Source organism: Crinia signifera, chromosome 2 (assembly GCF_055691185.1).
Source record: "Crinia signifera chromosome 2, ASM5569118v1, whole genome shotgun sequence".
Classification (NCBI taxonomy): domain Eukaryota; kingdom Metazoa; phylum Chordata; class Amphibia; order Anura; family Myobatrachidae; genus Crinia; species Crinia signifera.
This window is the reverse complement of record NC_139218.1, coordinates 338,098,191-338,114,630: the sequence shown is the minus strand read 5'-3', so window position 1 is coordinate 338,114,630 and position 16,440 is coordinate 338,098,191. Positions and strand designations below refer to the sequence as shown.

At 43.1% G+C, this 16,440-nt stretch overlaps 1 protein-coding gene across 2 annotated transcripts in view; it reads left to right on the top strand.

Moving 5' to 3' along the window:
• The window catches only part of NCKAP1L (NCK associated protein 1 like), a 188,796-nt gene extending 180,951 nt beyond the window's left edge, over positions 1-7,845 (top strand). For both annotated transcript variants that reach the window (XM_083169529.1, XM_083169530.1), the window contains one exon: positions 6,100-7,845. In XM_083169529.1, the coding sequence (XP_083025655.1) occupies positions 6,100-6,219 (120 nt within the window). In that variant the 3' untranslated portion in view covers positions 6,220-7,845. The remainder of the gene's footprint in view (positions 1-6,099) is intronic.
• The last annotated feature ends 8,595 nt before the right edge of the window (positions 7,846-16,440 follow it).

Here is a 16,440-nt window from a genome sequence, read left to right as displayed (position 1 = left end):
GGAGGGGGGCTGCCATCGCTGGCCGCAATGCCGGCACTGCATCCCCCTATCTAAGCATGCAGCCTATGCTGCTCCTGGCCAGTCCCCACCACCACTTCTCCCATCCAGTCCCTGCAGCTGCAGTCCCGGCACAATGATGACAGGCACCGGTACATAGAAACATAGAATTTGACGGCAGATAAGAACCATTTGGCCCATCTAGTCTGCCCCTTTTTTAAACATATTACATCAAACCAAATTTGATCCTTATTTTTTTTGTAATGATATCAAGATGCCTATCCCAAGCATGTTTAAATTATTCTACTGTATTTGCCTTTACTATCTCTGATGGGAGGCTATTCCACTTATCCACTATTTCTGTGAAGTAATTCTTCCTAAAATTTCCCCTGAATCTTCCTCCCTCTAGTGTCAGTGCATGTCCTCATTTTCTGTTGCTCCTCTTCCTGTGAAGAATGTCTCCCACCTGTACCTTGTTAAAACCCTTGATATATTTGAACGTTTCTATCATGTCCCCCCCTTTCCCTTCTCTTCTCTAAAGTATACATATTAAGATGTTTTAGTCTTTCTTGGTACGTTTTGTGATGAAGGCCATGCACAATTTTGGTTGCCCTTCTTTGTACAGTCTCTAATGTATTTATATCCTCCTAGAGATATGGCCTCCAGAACTGAACACAGTACTCTAGATGAGGTCGTACCAATGACCTATACAGTGAAATTATTACTTCTTTCTTTCTACTGCTGATACCTCTCCCTATGCAACCAAGCATCTGACTTCTTCATTGCTTTGTTACATTGCCTACCTGCCTTTAAGTCCCATGAAATAGTGACACCTAGATCCCCCTCTCTTCCTCAGTAGTTTCCATTATAGTGCCATTTATACTATATTTAGTCTTTGGATTTTTGAGACCCAAGTACATAATTTAGCATTTTTTGGCATTAAACTGTAGTTGCCATGCTCTTGACCATTCCTCTAATCTACCTAGATCATCAATCATTTGTTTTACCCCTCCTGGTGTGTCTACCCTGTTGCATACCTTTGTGTCATCTGCAAAAAGCACATTTTACCTTCAATTCCATTTGCAATATCACCAATAAAGATATTAAAAAGCACTGGTCCGAGTACAGATCTCTGGGGTACCCCACTTGTAACCTTTCCCTCCATGACTGTACTCTGTTTACTACAACTCTCTGTTTTATGTCCTGCAACCAAGATCCATTCAACCATTCAACCATCTTAGAATCCAATCCGAAGCTTTCAAGTTTATTTAACAGTCTGCGATGTGGGGCAGTGTCAAAAGCCTTACTAAAGTCTAGATAAGCTACATCTACAGCCCCACCTTGATCTAAAATTTAGTCACCCAGTCAAAAAAGTCAATAAGACTTGTTTGACATGATCTCCCCCCATTAAACCCATGCTGTTTCAGATCCTGTAAATTGCTGGTTTTGAGATATTCTACAACTCTTTGTTTTAAGAGTGTTTCCATTAATTTCCCTACTACTGATGTAAGGCTCACTGGTCGATAGTTGCTTACCTCTTCCTTGCTTCCAATTTGTGCAGTGGGACTACATTCGCTGTTTTCCAGTCCTTTGGGTTTACTCCAGTAGCTAGGGACTGGTTGAATAATTCTGTTAATGGTTTGACCAGCTCCCCTTTAAGCTCTTTTAGTATCATTGGATGTATCCCATCTGGCCCCATTGATTTATCCACAATGCATATGCATATGCAGTACTGACCTACATACTGTGCATGCCCAGCCCCTGGTTCTATGAGCTACATCAGCTGCAGTCCATAGTTGCCAAAGAGGCAGCCCTGGAGGGAGGAAATACCTCCCAATGGGACTGCCTTGGGTGACCAGCAGGTCAGACTTCCAAATGGAAGTCACTTCCAGTCACAGTGAAGCCAGTGCTGTCTCACAGCCTGCATCTGGCTTCACTTGGGCTATTTTACCCGGGGTGGCCGCAGTCCTGCAGCACATAAAAACTGCCAGTGGATATTACTAAAACATGGACTGTTAGCAGCATGTCTAAACACATAATGCATCCTTCATGTTATGATGAAGTCTTCTGGTTGGAGAAAAGTAGATGGTTTTACACCTTTTAGCAAAAAGACAGATATATAAATATCTACTAATCGCCATGGTGGTTCTATGAACTTTTAAAATATTATGAAATAACAGACAACTATCACTGAGTGCTACCTGCTTTAAGAAGGGCAGACTACGTCATGGACCCTATTCTCAGAAAATCACATCATACAGCCCATAGACCAACCTCTCCATTAGAGAGTAGGAGAGGAGACAGGAGGCTGGTCTAGGCACCCAGAGGAGTGAACAAACTCTGCAACATTCGGGTGGGTACGTACAGTATGTGCATTCTCATCTTACACATAGCACATTTTGCTATGTCATTATTCATATAAAAAAATAAAAAGAGAGTACGCACTTCAGCCGTATCCATAAATAAGATACTATGAGCCAGTTATTGCTAATCAAGCACGTTTCATGAACTGATCATCAGGCAGCTCCATATAACAGCAGACTGTTTGCCAGTACTCTCTGGGGCATTCAGGTTTCTGATTTCCACACATGGCTGTACATCTGACAAATCTTCTTTATGCCGAGACTGCAAAAATATAAAACATAATTAATTTCCAATAAAGGTAAATAATTTAAATATATTCTGTTTGCTTGATTAGATTTGCTCAGCAAAGCCAATTACGTCGCTAATTCCGTGAGGCTTTTTTCCCTGCACCGTGCGCCGCTGTGCACTCGCTGTGACAGACATAATGATGTGTGGGCCTGTTTTTGAGCAGTTCTATATTGTCACAGTGGGGATGAGAATGACCAAAGCTGTCTAAATCAATACATGTATTTACCAAACCTCACTTCATTTATCAGTATATGTAGACTCATGATTATTCTTATTACTCATTTACTGAGGAAAAAACCTGGTCCAAAGTTAAATGCGCCAACTTGGCATCAATGCACAGCAGAGGTTATGGTCATTGCTCCATTACTCTGTATTCCCAACACATGTTACTCAAATCTTGTAAAATGTTTCTAAAATAACTCTCTGCTCCAGATGGATTAAACTAAACTAAACAGTATCAAACATGCCACATGGTCAGTAACGGCCCATACAATTAGGCAATTTTGAGCTGAAAGTAGCTCACTTTTGGTAATTGGAGTTACTTTCAGCTCATAGTCTTCTAGTGCATATGGCCCGGCAATGAGCGGTGAGCGCTCATGCACACTCCGGCATTATCGCTGGTCGCCGCTGTCTGTTAGGTTGTTTTACCAGCCAAGTGAACCACGTTCCGTAGTCTCCTACCGTAAAAAGAGGTTTACCCTCTGTGAAAATCGAAAAGATGGGGGAAAATCACTGAGCGTATTTCTAGCCAGCGATTTTCACAACGCTCCTCATACATGCTGGCAAAAATGCCCAATGTGTATACACCTTAAGAAACAAAACTTACACACTATAAAAGTCATGGTAATAAGTGCAAGACTTTCACAGCACTGCACATCAATACTATATATGCACAGTAGCACCTCCTTTTACAGTCATTAGTAACATGCTTCAGTCCTGCCTGATTGTACAACACACTTGGGGGGGCTTACCATCATTAAGACCCGCCAACATTCAGGAAAAATGCCCCTATTTATGGCTCTTCAAGGAGGGGGTGGTACTAAATGACACGATTTGCATCATTTTATCCACGCCCCCTCCCGAAAGAGCCGTGTATGCCGGTATTTGAACAGCAGCTGGAGGGCGTGTGGAGGGTATACGGTCACTAGGTCAACAAGATGAAGGTCGACATGGGGTCATTAGGTCAACATTAGACACATGCATTAGGTCAACATGGGCAAGGTCAGCATGGGGTTTTTCACTTCTCTTTTAGCTATGTGTCCATTTAGGCCGGTTTCACACACTCCAGCTCCTGCCGGACGGTGAAATCCCGCACGGCCAGGGAGCCGTGCTGCACACAGTAGTTTATCATGGAGGGGATGGCCACAGCCGTCCCTTCCAGTGGCGGGATCCGGCTGCAGCAGTGCGGCCGGGCCGTGGCCGTCCCGTGTGAATGGACACAATAGTGTCCATTCACAACTAATGTGTGCGGCACGGCTCCCTGGCCGTGCGGGATTTCACCGTCCGGCAGGAGCCGGAGTGTGTGAAACCGGCCTTACACGGGACGGTCACAGCACGGCTGCCGGATCTTACCGCTGCAGTGTCCGGCTGCCGTGCCGTGGCCATCCCGTCCTCACAGGTTAGTGTGTGCTGAGGGCGATGGGGGCCTTTCACACACACCGGTCATTTGGTGTCCGGTTTTAGCTCTCCACAGCCACCAAACTGATGTCACTTCAGTTTCTAACCTCAAATTTACACAGCACCGGCTCACGGAGCCGGTGTATGTGAAAGAAACAACAGTCAGGCAAAAAGCCGGACAAAGTGTGTCCGGCTTTTTGCCGTCCGGTCAAAACCGGAGTGTGTGAAACTAGCCATAGAGTCTGATTCTGGTTCATTTGCAGAGATATACATTTGACGGTATTTGCAGCCAAGGTGGAAACAGAGGGATTTTTTGGCGTCCTTCAAAAAAAAACAAAAAAAACGTTATGATATTATAGGTACATGTGTTCCCCACCTCAGAGGTGTAAGTTCAACCCAGTTGCTTGGAGGCAGGTTGGAACTTGGTGTCACCCCCCCCCCCCTTTAAAAAATGGTATGACAACGGCTGGTGGGTCTGAGTCAGACTCACAAGATTTAGCAATGGACAGCATGAATCAGTTTTCCATCTCACAGTCCCGCAACAGTGGCGGGTGCACCATTGCTTGCTGCTCAGGCTGAGCAGTAACAGGCAGGGGCCATCCTGTCCCCTATACCAGGTGTTAGCAGAGCTAAAACAAAGCTGATTAACCATGCATGCATTAACGGGTGTGCCAAAAAGCGTTATTGGAAGAACTGCGGACACACTGTGATCTGTTAACCACACCGGTGCTTTTGTAAATGCAGGTGCCCCTCGAGGGCTTGGAGCCCGTAGGTTCACGACTCCATTGTCTCTGGGAGTTACGCCACTGCCCCCCACACATTTCATGAACCTCTGTTCCCTTTCCGAGATACGATAAATTATCACAAAAGGCTTAATAAGAGGACACTTAGGAAGTGAAAAGAGCATGAAACACGTAATTAGTGTTTTTTTCTTATTGGGATGGTCCTTTATCTACGATCTAAGTCAATGCTCCTGATCAATATGATTTCTTATTCACCATGCTACAATCATTTGTTATTGTGACAAGCGATAATAATACAAACATTTTAAGCTGATGATTACAGAAAAATTGTTTTGTAAAGTTTTAGGCACAAAGTTAAGGGAAAAACAGATGCCTTGTTCTTTGTGCATGCACCAGACCCGTACTGGGTCCTGCATCATTGGGGCAGTGAGGGGGTGGTAGCCTCCGCTTCTCAAATTAAGGTGTGTTGTCAACCTTTTAGGGCAGGGCTTGGCAACACCGGCCCTCCAGATGTTAATGAACTACACATCCCAGCATGCCTTGCATCAGTTTCAGCTGGCCACATAGCAAAACTAATACAAAGCATCCTGTTTTAGGGGATGGTGATTTCCAGGCCTTTTTGTAAGAACGGTGCCAGCAGTTGGCTTGAACCTATAGGTCATGTAACCGGCCAATGGTGTTGCAGGTTATCAAATGCTGCATCCAGGAATCAAAACTGCAGTATGAGGCATCTACTTATATTACTCTCATGCTGCTGCATTGCTGTATCTGTGCATCGCTGCTGCTTCCAAGTAACCAACAGAGATGCAACCTCCAACCACCTCTGTTTGTTCTGCTGGTTCACAAGTAATGGCAGTGACTTCAGTATGGACATTATAGGTAAGATTAGAATTCAGCAGCAATCTAGCAGTGAGCATGTGAATATGGATCCATACACTGTAGATTTTGCTAGAGAAAATGGTAATTTTATGCATTCCTTAGCATTCTGCACTCACAGCGCAGGGAAAATATGTCCTATTTCTGTCCTTACATTGATGTTGCTGAGCTATTACAGTTAATGTTGTAATTGTGTATTTTGGTTCCTTTTCAGATTGTTGAGGAGTCCTCGTTCCTTACTGTAGACATGCTGGAATCCTGCTTTCCATATGTGTTACTCCGAAATGCCTACCATGAAGTCCACCGCACCTTCTCTGCTATGGCATTATCCTGATTACTTCCTGTTGTCTTATGCAGTGGTGTTACTGTCTATGTTACCAGCATACTGTACCCTGTGTCCCAAGCTTGCAGCAGATAAGCTCAGCAATGTGTAAAGCGCTAACACCTGCAAGCATTGCCTTCCCCTGTCCACCTTTTGACTGTCGACCTTCCACATGTCGACCTAATGCATGTTGACCTAATGACCCTGTCGACTTAACCCATGTCGACCTTCCTGCATGTCGACCTTCAGTCATGTCAACCAAGTGGTGTCCACCTAATGCTTGTCGACCTAGTGGCTGTCTGTCCAATGATTCAAACCCTGGATAAGATGATTTAAACCCCTGGATAAGATGAAGTCTTGGTCTTTATTTTGTAGCAGATAAACAGCATACCAGGTAAACAGCATAGGCAAGGATGGTCACAGCATTGCAGCATACAGATGTCACAGCATAGTACAAACTCCCCTTATGTTCCAGTGGTCCTTACTGTAGCCCACACGGGTGTGGTATGGCGTTCCGACAGAGGGGGATCTCGATGGTCAGTATCCCGACTGCTGGTGCTCCGACAGGGGGCGAGGCAAAGAAGCCCCTTGCGGGCTCGCTGTGCTTGCCATGCTGCGGGCTTTGTGGCTCACTTGCTCGCCACAGGTTCTATTCTCCCTCTATGGTGGTCATGGACCCCCACAAGGGAGAATAGCCCCAGTCAGTCAGGATCTCCCCTGTCGGAGCTCCGGCAGTCGAGATTCAGACGTCCGGATACTGGCTGTTGGGATCCCCCCTGTCGGGCAGTCATCTGGCACCCAGCCCACACCCCTGGGCTGCTATTCCACCATCAGGAGCACTTATATCAGAAAGCTACAGGTGCTGCTAATCAGCCTAAACCTGACTTAGGAAACCTGGACTGGATCTAATTTTCCTATTGCAGCTCTAAAACCTGGTCTGGATTTTCCACATTATCCTTATGTGGGAATATGCTGTATCTGCCACAGTAGGTATACACACACACACAAACACACATATATGAGAACAGTAGTACGGGATTTAAACGGCCACTTACTGTGCCATAGCGTAATGTGGCGAGGATAATTATAAAAATATATCACTAACAAAGTATAGGAATTAGAAATCACCTTCCTCAGGGGTTCATATATCACTGCTAATAACCAGATAGCTAAACAAGTGTATGTAACGAGTACTACAGCAAAATATAAACATCTCAACACAATGGATTTTGCCATCAATTACGGTTATCTCTGCCGGAATAAATCTCATGCTACTGTATGTTGCTTTCAAAATTCCAAAGTTGTCATTGTTTTTTTTTTTACAAATTTACATTGAATTTTCTGGACACTCTTTTACACTGAGACACACTTACTAAATGATACAAATTGTAACAGAGCAATAAAAGGGTTCTGCAGACATCAGAATCTCCATGAACTTTAACGTAGCATCTTGAGAAGGCATCTTGTCATTGTCTGCATGTTACCGGTGTTTTCTAATGCACTTGCATACATTAATTCTACAGATGAGCTAATGCGTAGGATTTGTTTTTCACCTAAATTCACAAGTACTTACTTCTACAATAATAGATCTGTAACAATGTATTGTGCAAACTTCCTTTAAATAAAGCTTCAGTGTTATCATGTGTTTTTCTGAATTCAAATGCTGCTGCAAAAATAATGATACAGTATATCTGTGTGTGTGTGTGTCTATGTGCGTGTGTATGGCTGCGTGTGTGTGTGTGTTTTGTGTAATCAACAACAATATAATCTAAAAAAAAAATTTGATTTGGTCCTGGACAACCAACCCGAGGAACCCCTGCAAGTGTCCCGAGGCACCCCAGGGAGCCTAGGCGCACAGTTTGGGAACCACTGCTCTATGCATTCCCCATTTATTAATATGCAGCAGGTACTGTAGGCTGTGCACCCCTCACCCCAAAAATTACCACATCCTCACATCACCCTGCTGCAGGCCATGTTTTACTGAATGTACATTTAAACTTTCTACAGGAGGAAACAAAAGACTTCTATTTATTTATTGGCATTTAGGGCCTTATTCTGGTCGGTGCGTACTTTCGCGCACTCTTTCGGATGGCATTTTTTAGACGTCTGCGCATGCGTGGGCAACGCAATGCGCATGTGCCACGCATGGCCTCTGTACTTGTTCTCACTAATACCATACAGAAATGTGCACCGCAATCACTCGGGAAATATGGGCGTCTTATGGGCGTCATTCGGAACTACACAGGGGCGTAGTTTCAAAGTGGGCTAAACTGGGCGTAAACATGGGCGTACACGAGGGAGTGCACTAATTATGGTAGGCGTGCATTCGGACAGCACACCGAATGCACGCAAACCAAAAGGCTAGAAATATGCGGTGTCCATAAGCAAGTATTTCTTTGCGGACACCACTCGGTCATGCGCTAGGCAATCGGAACGCCCAATCACTACGGGCGCACCTCAACCAATGTCAGCTGAACACAATACAATCCACTACTTTACTCATTACTCATTAATTACACGCTTCTCATTGCTTCAATTGGAACCATTGCAGCTTAAATGGACCATTACTAAACACACAAATATATGCTGCAGTTTTGACACACATTTACACTGCAACCAATGGACAGAACTTACTATCACTAATATAAATAGACATGCCACTTCTACATTTACCAATTAAACCACACATTTGGGGACCAAAATATAAATTTATTACAATAACTTCAAAAAGAAAATGGAAAGCATGTTATTTGACACATGCAACAAATTAAAAGGTACCATGGCAGGAATGTACAAAAATAAAACAAAATAAAAAAATGTATTTTTGACATACATAGCCACAGCAGAATCATTAGGAACACATCAGGTGGCTTCACAACAAAAGTATAGCACCAACACTTCAAGTACAGCAGACAGTAATGGTAGCCGAAAGAGGACAACAGGGGAACCAAACAAGACATTCGAACCGAGGGCAAATGTGGGTACCCTCTGCACGGGATTGGACACAGGAAGCTGACACACACAGCTAAATGAAAGATTTGGGAAGACATAAGGGTGGAGACTAATGCGGACACAAGTGCATTTGCGGGCACGTTTGGCCCTGGTAGGCTACTTGCCACATGCAGCAGCTCTTTGGCCACGGCCACGTTGGAATGGTGGCCCATGTGGAGCAGATGCTGGTGAAGGGGGGGATGGTGTTCCCCCTCTGCCAGCAGGGAGTGCTGGTGGTGGAAATGCACCAGAAACGGATGACAATAGGGCCATATTGCTAGAAACTAGCTCCACCATAAGCTCATTATGGTGGAGGGGGAGGTCATTTTGGCGCAGGGCTTGATCTGCCAGCACCTGCAGGCTTGCAGCTATTGACTGCTCGGTGCCAGCCATGGCCTGCTGGGCCTCAGCAATAGCCTGCAGGCTCCCAGCTATTGCCTGCTGGGTGCTGACCAAACCCTGCATGACCTCCTCAGTCCTACGCATCCGCTCTGATGCTAAGTCTCCCTGCTGGTGAATCTGCCCAAGCACCTGCACCCACCGGTCGTAATCCGGTTCGGCCAGTGGCTGCTGCTGCTGCACATGCCTGCCACTGGTGGCAGGTGGCACAGACTCCTCCACCTCCTCAAGAGATTCTTGACCAAGCGGTGGGGATGCTGTTGAAAGAGAAAATTAAAATTACAACACATTCCAAGCTAATTAGTACCAACTACTTATGCCATGCCAAATAATTACCTTCAACAAAAGCAGCAAAGACTTCCGCTGGGGCCTCGCTATCCATGTTGCTCACCCCCCGGACCTCCTCTACTGCAATACAGCACTCGGCCATCTCCTCCAGGGGGGTGAGCTTCAGGCGGCCTGGCATGGGGCCAGCCCCAGAGGTGTGGCTGTGTTCCCACCGTTTGGTCAGTTTCTTCTTGAGGTTGGTTTTGAAGTCGTGCCACCTGCAATCAAAGTTTACATATTACTACATGTCACTCCTGATGTTTGCTGTAGCAGCCATTGCAATCTGCAACAGATTACAACATGTGCTTCATTCCACATAACTTACATTATATTAAACTATAAAACCAACCCTTAGAAGATACATTCACACTCACCCTACAATAACTATCGACTAAATGACATGTATGACTGTTAGTTCAAGAGAGAACAGAAGAAAGAAAGAAAACTCTATTTGGGGGCACCCTTACATCCCAAAATATCGTATGTGCTATGACTATTTATTAATATTTAACTTTTATTTAGATCTTTATTAAAATTATGAACCACCTCTTGCTGTTTTATTACACACCGCGAAAATATAAGTGATTTAAACTATCCATATCTTGCATATTCAAATGTAATTGTTTGACAATTCTCTTTACAGACAATTGCAAATCCAAGATTCACTCTACATGAAAGGAATCTCGGAACTTGGTCTCTTTAAGAAGTATTTATGAACCTTATTTGAAGAAAATTCCTATAGGGAGAGAGTGTGAAAAAAATGTGAAAAAAATGTGAAAAAAATGACCGTCATATATCCAGCCACTTTTTACCCAATAACTCGGGTTGGTTGTGTGGTCAAATCATTGGTCATCACCTTCACACACTCTCACTAGGTATAAATCCTGTTACTTCACGTAGTATTTGACAAATTCTTTAAACAAAAGATGAAATGATAGATAGTCAGCCCTTTTGGACCTTATTTACCTCTGCTGTTCACCCTTCATGCCATTCGAGGCAGAGGAAGGGGAATGAGAGAGTATATTGTCCCAGGGTTATGACTGAGATAGATGAGATAGCTAACTATCCTACCACTGTGGTTATCCCCGGCCCCCCTGTTGCCACTTGGGCATTGCAAGGTATCACCATTGGGTCACAGTTGGTTATTTAGTTTGCTATGAAATGTTGACATTTAAGAGAAAGGGAGGACTTCTCACTGCACAGATAGTAGTGGTCACCCCTGTCAGCGGAACTCCACCTCTGCTTTTCTCCCTCTTGTAATAAAACAGCGGAGGGAAAATGAGAGAGTGGGGTCCACCCGGGTGTTGACCTACGGATAGTCAGATGACCGATTCCAGTGCCGGCAATTCTTGCAAGGTGCTCCTGATACTTATATTAGTATTGCAGGATACATTTCTTGCTGAAGGTCGGCTCTCATATCGGTCACGAAGGGAGAAAAAGGATTCAATATAGTTTTAGAGCATATAGGGAATATAAATAGTGACCACTCTATATCTTTTTATCCATTTTTCTATTTCACATTTCTATAATAATTTCTCTATCTGTGATGCCTCTAATATCATAAACCTGTCTCCTATTTAATTAGAAAAAATCAACAACTCTTAAATTACCAAATACTTTCCTACTCCTTTGTAGGTATGGTGGAATATAGCTAAGATAACGTTTTCACTGACAATGCTTGAGAATTATTACCCCCACATGTTGATCACAAATTAATCTCAAAAATAAGAAATTATTATAACATTATCCGCATTGGCTCAATTCAAAGCAATGTTACTTGTTACCAGCATCAATTCATATCCAAACAGTATCAATCATCTTCGGCTCAAAGAATCAATTAATATCGGTGTTGATTTCAAACAGTATTAAATGAGAAAAATTCACCTGTATTCACTTAATTCACAGCCATATCAATTAATTCTCAGAATAAAGGATTTATACCAATGTTCATTTGATACGAAATAATTTCAATTAATTATACAATTATCAGCATTCATTTGCTTCTAATTAGTTCTCTGAATAGAAGATTTTATCAGTGTTCATTAGATACAAGATGGTTAAAAATAATTATCGGTTAAACAGTTACCAGCATTGATTTGCTTCCAGACCATATTAATTAATGGATTCCCCCAAAGAGAATAATTTATGTCCTACCAAACAAAGCCCTATGCCTGTCCGGTATTCAGGCGTAGTTCACAGGACAGACTGCAGAAAAATGTTTCCTTTATTAAGCTACATGTAGTTTCCAAGTCACTGATTGCCACATAGAAAATGATACATCTGTATGGTATGCAAACAGTTACAATATTTATCTGTTGGAAGGTCATGTAGCTATTGGGTACCCTTTAGGTGATAAACTGCCCAGTTTAGGAGGATCCCACCCGATTGTAGGGTAATCTTATCCTTTGGGCAAGTGTCCCGGGCAAAACCTGATGCGCCCGCACATTCAGTAACACTTATGTGCGTGGCTGCCGGGTGTCCCAGGTTAGCAATGCCACTCACCCCTGTGGGTAAATATCTCCTGCTCTCAGCGGCGATAGGTAATCGTTTTGGACAGAAAAATCCTGTGCCCGCACATTCAGTAACTGATTTGTGCGTGGTCGCAGGGTGTCCCGGTTAGCGCTGCCGCTCACCCCTGTGGGCTGATGTCACAAGCCCCGACTCTTAGCAGCGGGCCGCCAGTGTTTTGCTCGCAGTGACGCGAGATACTCCTGGCGTCCCCCTGTTACCTCTCCCGCCGGCAGGATCTGATTCTTCCGCAGTGACTCACTGCTACGTCCGATTCTGTGGGGAAATCCTCTGGACTGGTTTGTGTTGCGGTCACGTGAGTGCACCACGTGATCCGCCGCTCTGACGTACGTTTCGCCTCAGCTTTCTCAAAGTTGATTGTGTGTGTCCTGTGTAGTCCCCCTGACTGCCCTTTTATCTATGCTTTTATCCAATCAGCGGGCTGACTACATCTGTTCAGTGCAGATTTTGCCTTTCACACTATTTGCATGATTTCATTATTTCTCCATTTCCCTCAGAATAATTTCGCTATTAGTTTTGGAGATTAGCGTTTTTAATAGATTGCCAATTGAGTATGGAAATTAGTAGAAATAAATGTGTTTAAAAGGATTTTAGGAGAATAATTCTCCTAATTGTCCCCTAAAGATAATTTATTACATACATGTTTTATTGGAAGGGGTTACTAGCGATAACTCTACAACAGGGAGAATTTTCAAATGGCGGAAATCAATACCAACGAGGGCGCCTCGTAAATACTCAGAACAATACACATCCTCGGAGGCAAAAACATCAGGTGTGGACGAGGAGGTGGAACATTTGGGTAGTCATCTGAATAATCAAAATCCAAGAGGTGACCGTCTATTGGACTCTAACTCTGCATCGGCCCCTTTTTTAGGGGATATCAGGGAGAGCAGAGGGTGGAACAAGGCAAGAGGAAGAAGACGAGGAGGGGGGGCCAGAAACACAAGAAGCCCTCCGCAGTGGGATCTACCACAGACTCCTCGATACCCGCAAAGAACCACCCGCAGACAATAGTACCCCAAGAAGAGGACGTGCAAGGAAGAACATCTCGAACTGCACCTCTTCAAATCATAAATCTTACGGAACAGATATTAACTAATGAACAAATATCAGTTCTGCAAAAGGGCCTCACCTACTCACCAACCCCACATTTTAATCGATTTGAGTGGGAACGAGACCTGAAACTTTTTTGCAGAAAAGTTCTGCTGACCAAAATGTATGGAGAGAGAAGTGAACCTCCTACGGGTCAACAACAGGAATTAACCCTTGAGAATGACTTGGACACCCTGGAGCAAGAAGCACTAGAAGCATTATGTGAATTGGCAGGGGATACAGTGGATGAAGGAGGTGAGGCAGTAAGACCTCAGGTTAAAAAGAAATCAACTTTTTTCCCCCAGGAACACACTTCACCTGAGGTACAGATTTTTTCCAAATTAGTATCTCAGGAGTTTGATAAAATCTATACACGAGGGTTTAAAAGTTTGAAATCATCCAATTTAACCCAGGAACAACGAAAAGCCCTGAAAGAAATGCAGGAGTGGAAGGGGGTCATCATTAAATCCTCTGACAAGGGGGGCAATGTTGTCCTCTGGTCAGAGGAAAAATATCTCAAGGAGGTCAACCGTCAGCTTAACGATTCCAAATGCTATCAACGCATTTTACTTAATCCATTGGAAAACTACAAAAGGCTATATGATCGGATGATTGATACAGCATTTAAGAACGGCCTAATCACAAAAAATGAATATGGATATCTGAAAACTGATAATCCAAAAATAGCCACTTTTTATGCACTACCAAAAGTGCATAAGAACCTGACCAATCCCCCGGGACGCCCGATAGTCTCGGGGATAGGAAGCCTGACCGAGAGGGCGAGCAATTTTCTTGACTTACACTTGAGGAAGTATGTTTTGGAATTACCTTCCTTCACTCAAGATACAGCGGACATTCTCAGAAAATTGCATGATATTACCCTGGAGGATAACCAGTACATGGTGTCCTTGGATGTCGAGGCGCTATACACCTCAATCGGGCACGAAAAAGGATTACAAGCAGTACAATATTTTCTCAGGACCAGTGGCTATGAAGAATTTCATGATTTTCTCATGGAATTATTGAAATTTGTGCTGTATCATAACTTTTTCACGTTCAATGACCGGTTCTATCTACAGGTGAGGGGCACAGCTATGGGGGCGGCTTGTGCCCCCACCTATGCAAACATCTATTTAGGCTGGTGGGAGCGTGAATTAGTTTTTAATGACCAAAATGCATATTTGACCAAAAATGTAATTATGTGGAATCGTTATATCGACGATATTTTTATGATATGGGAGGGGGAGAAAGAGGAACTTCTCTCCTTTATTGAGGTTCTTAATTCCAATAACCTTAATTTGCGTCTTACGTACACAATCAGTCAGAAAGAGATTCCATTTTTGGACCTTCTAATACATCGAACGGAGGAAGGGAGGATAGCGACGAAACTCTACCGAAAAGAAACTGCGACGAACACACTCCTTCATCAAACAAGCTCGCACTTCCCGCCAACTGTGGAAAACATTCCTAAGGGCGAATTTCTTCGCCTAAGGCGAAATTGCTCGGATGATCGGGAGTTTAAAAACATGAGCAAAGATCTGTCATGCAGACTGAAGGAAAGGGGATATAGCAATACAGCTATTAAGAAGGCAGCCAGGATTGCTGAGTCCAAGGACAGGGAACACCTAATATTTGTCACAAAAAAGAAAAAACAAGAAAACAAAATCAGATTTGTTGGTAATTATTGCCAAGAGTGGAGGGAGGTCCAGCAAGCTGTGCAGAAACACTGGTCAGTCCTACACCTAGATCCAATACTAGCAGGGAACCTTGATGACAAAGTATCAATGAGCTGGAGGAGGGCAAAAAATCTTAAGGACCGCTTAGTCTCCAGTCACTATGTCAGAACAACAAGAAAGGAAGCAGGGATAACAGGAACATATCCCTGTGGAGGTTGTAAAGCGTGTGAACACATGACAACAACCAAAACAATAGAAGATCGTTTTGGAAAAACACGCAAGATTCAAGGATTTTTTAACTGCAACACGAAAGGGGTAGTATATTGTCTTACATGTAAATGCCAAAAAAGATATGTGGGCATGACCACACGACAATTAAAGCAACGTGTTTTGGAACATGTGGGAACAATACGCAATGCAACATCTGATCTGGGAAGGATGAAAAAACTAACGTCAGTGGCACGCCACTTCCATAAGTACCATAATAGCAGATGGCAGGAATTAAAGGTATGTGGACTTGAGAAGATCTCTTTAGGAATTAGAGGTGGTGATCTGACGAATGCACTCCTAAAGAAGGAAAGTGAATGGACCTTCTGCCTAAATACCATGAATCCACATGGATTAAATGAATATATAAATTATGGTGCCTTCCTCATATAAAAAAACATTATAAGTGAGATAAATAAAAAGAACGTAATAAAACCCCTTTCTGGAGGAACATTGGTCCTGATAATAGATATTAGAACATATGTTAATTTAGCATAATAAATATACAAATAGAAATAAAAGGCCCCTATAGAGTTTAAGTTTTCACGAGTTCACGGTTTGGGATTTCTACACACAGGTTTTTCACAGTTTCTTTGTCCCCTTTTTTTACCCTTTTTTTATTTTTTTTGTTAATTAATTTTTGGTATATATATATATATACATGCTCTTCTGCACATTATAAAGAGCAGATAATCACACATATATATGTGTGTGCATAGGTCCGATGTGCACACATCTTTAAAGCAAATAGAGACACAAATTATGTATAGACACGGTTTATTTAAAGCTTATTTTTCACCTATTCTATATAAATCTATGTGATTGTTGAGATAACAATTATGTAGATTTTATATTCATCTAAATATCTTTAAACACCTATTATCACTAGCGAGGAAGATCACAAATATTAGCACAGTTAATCACGTGGCTTAACAATAATAAAAAATTAATG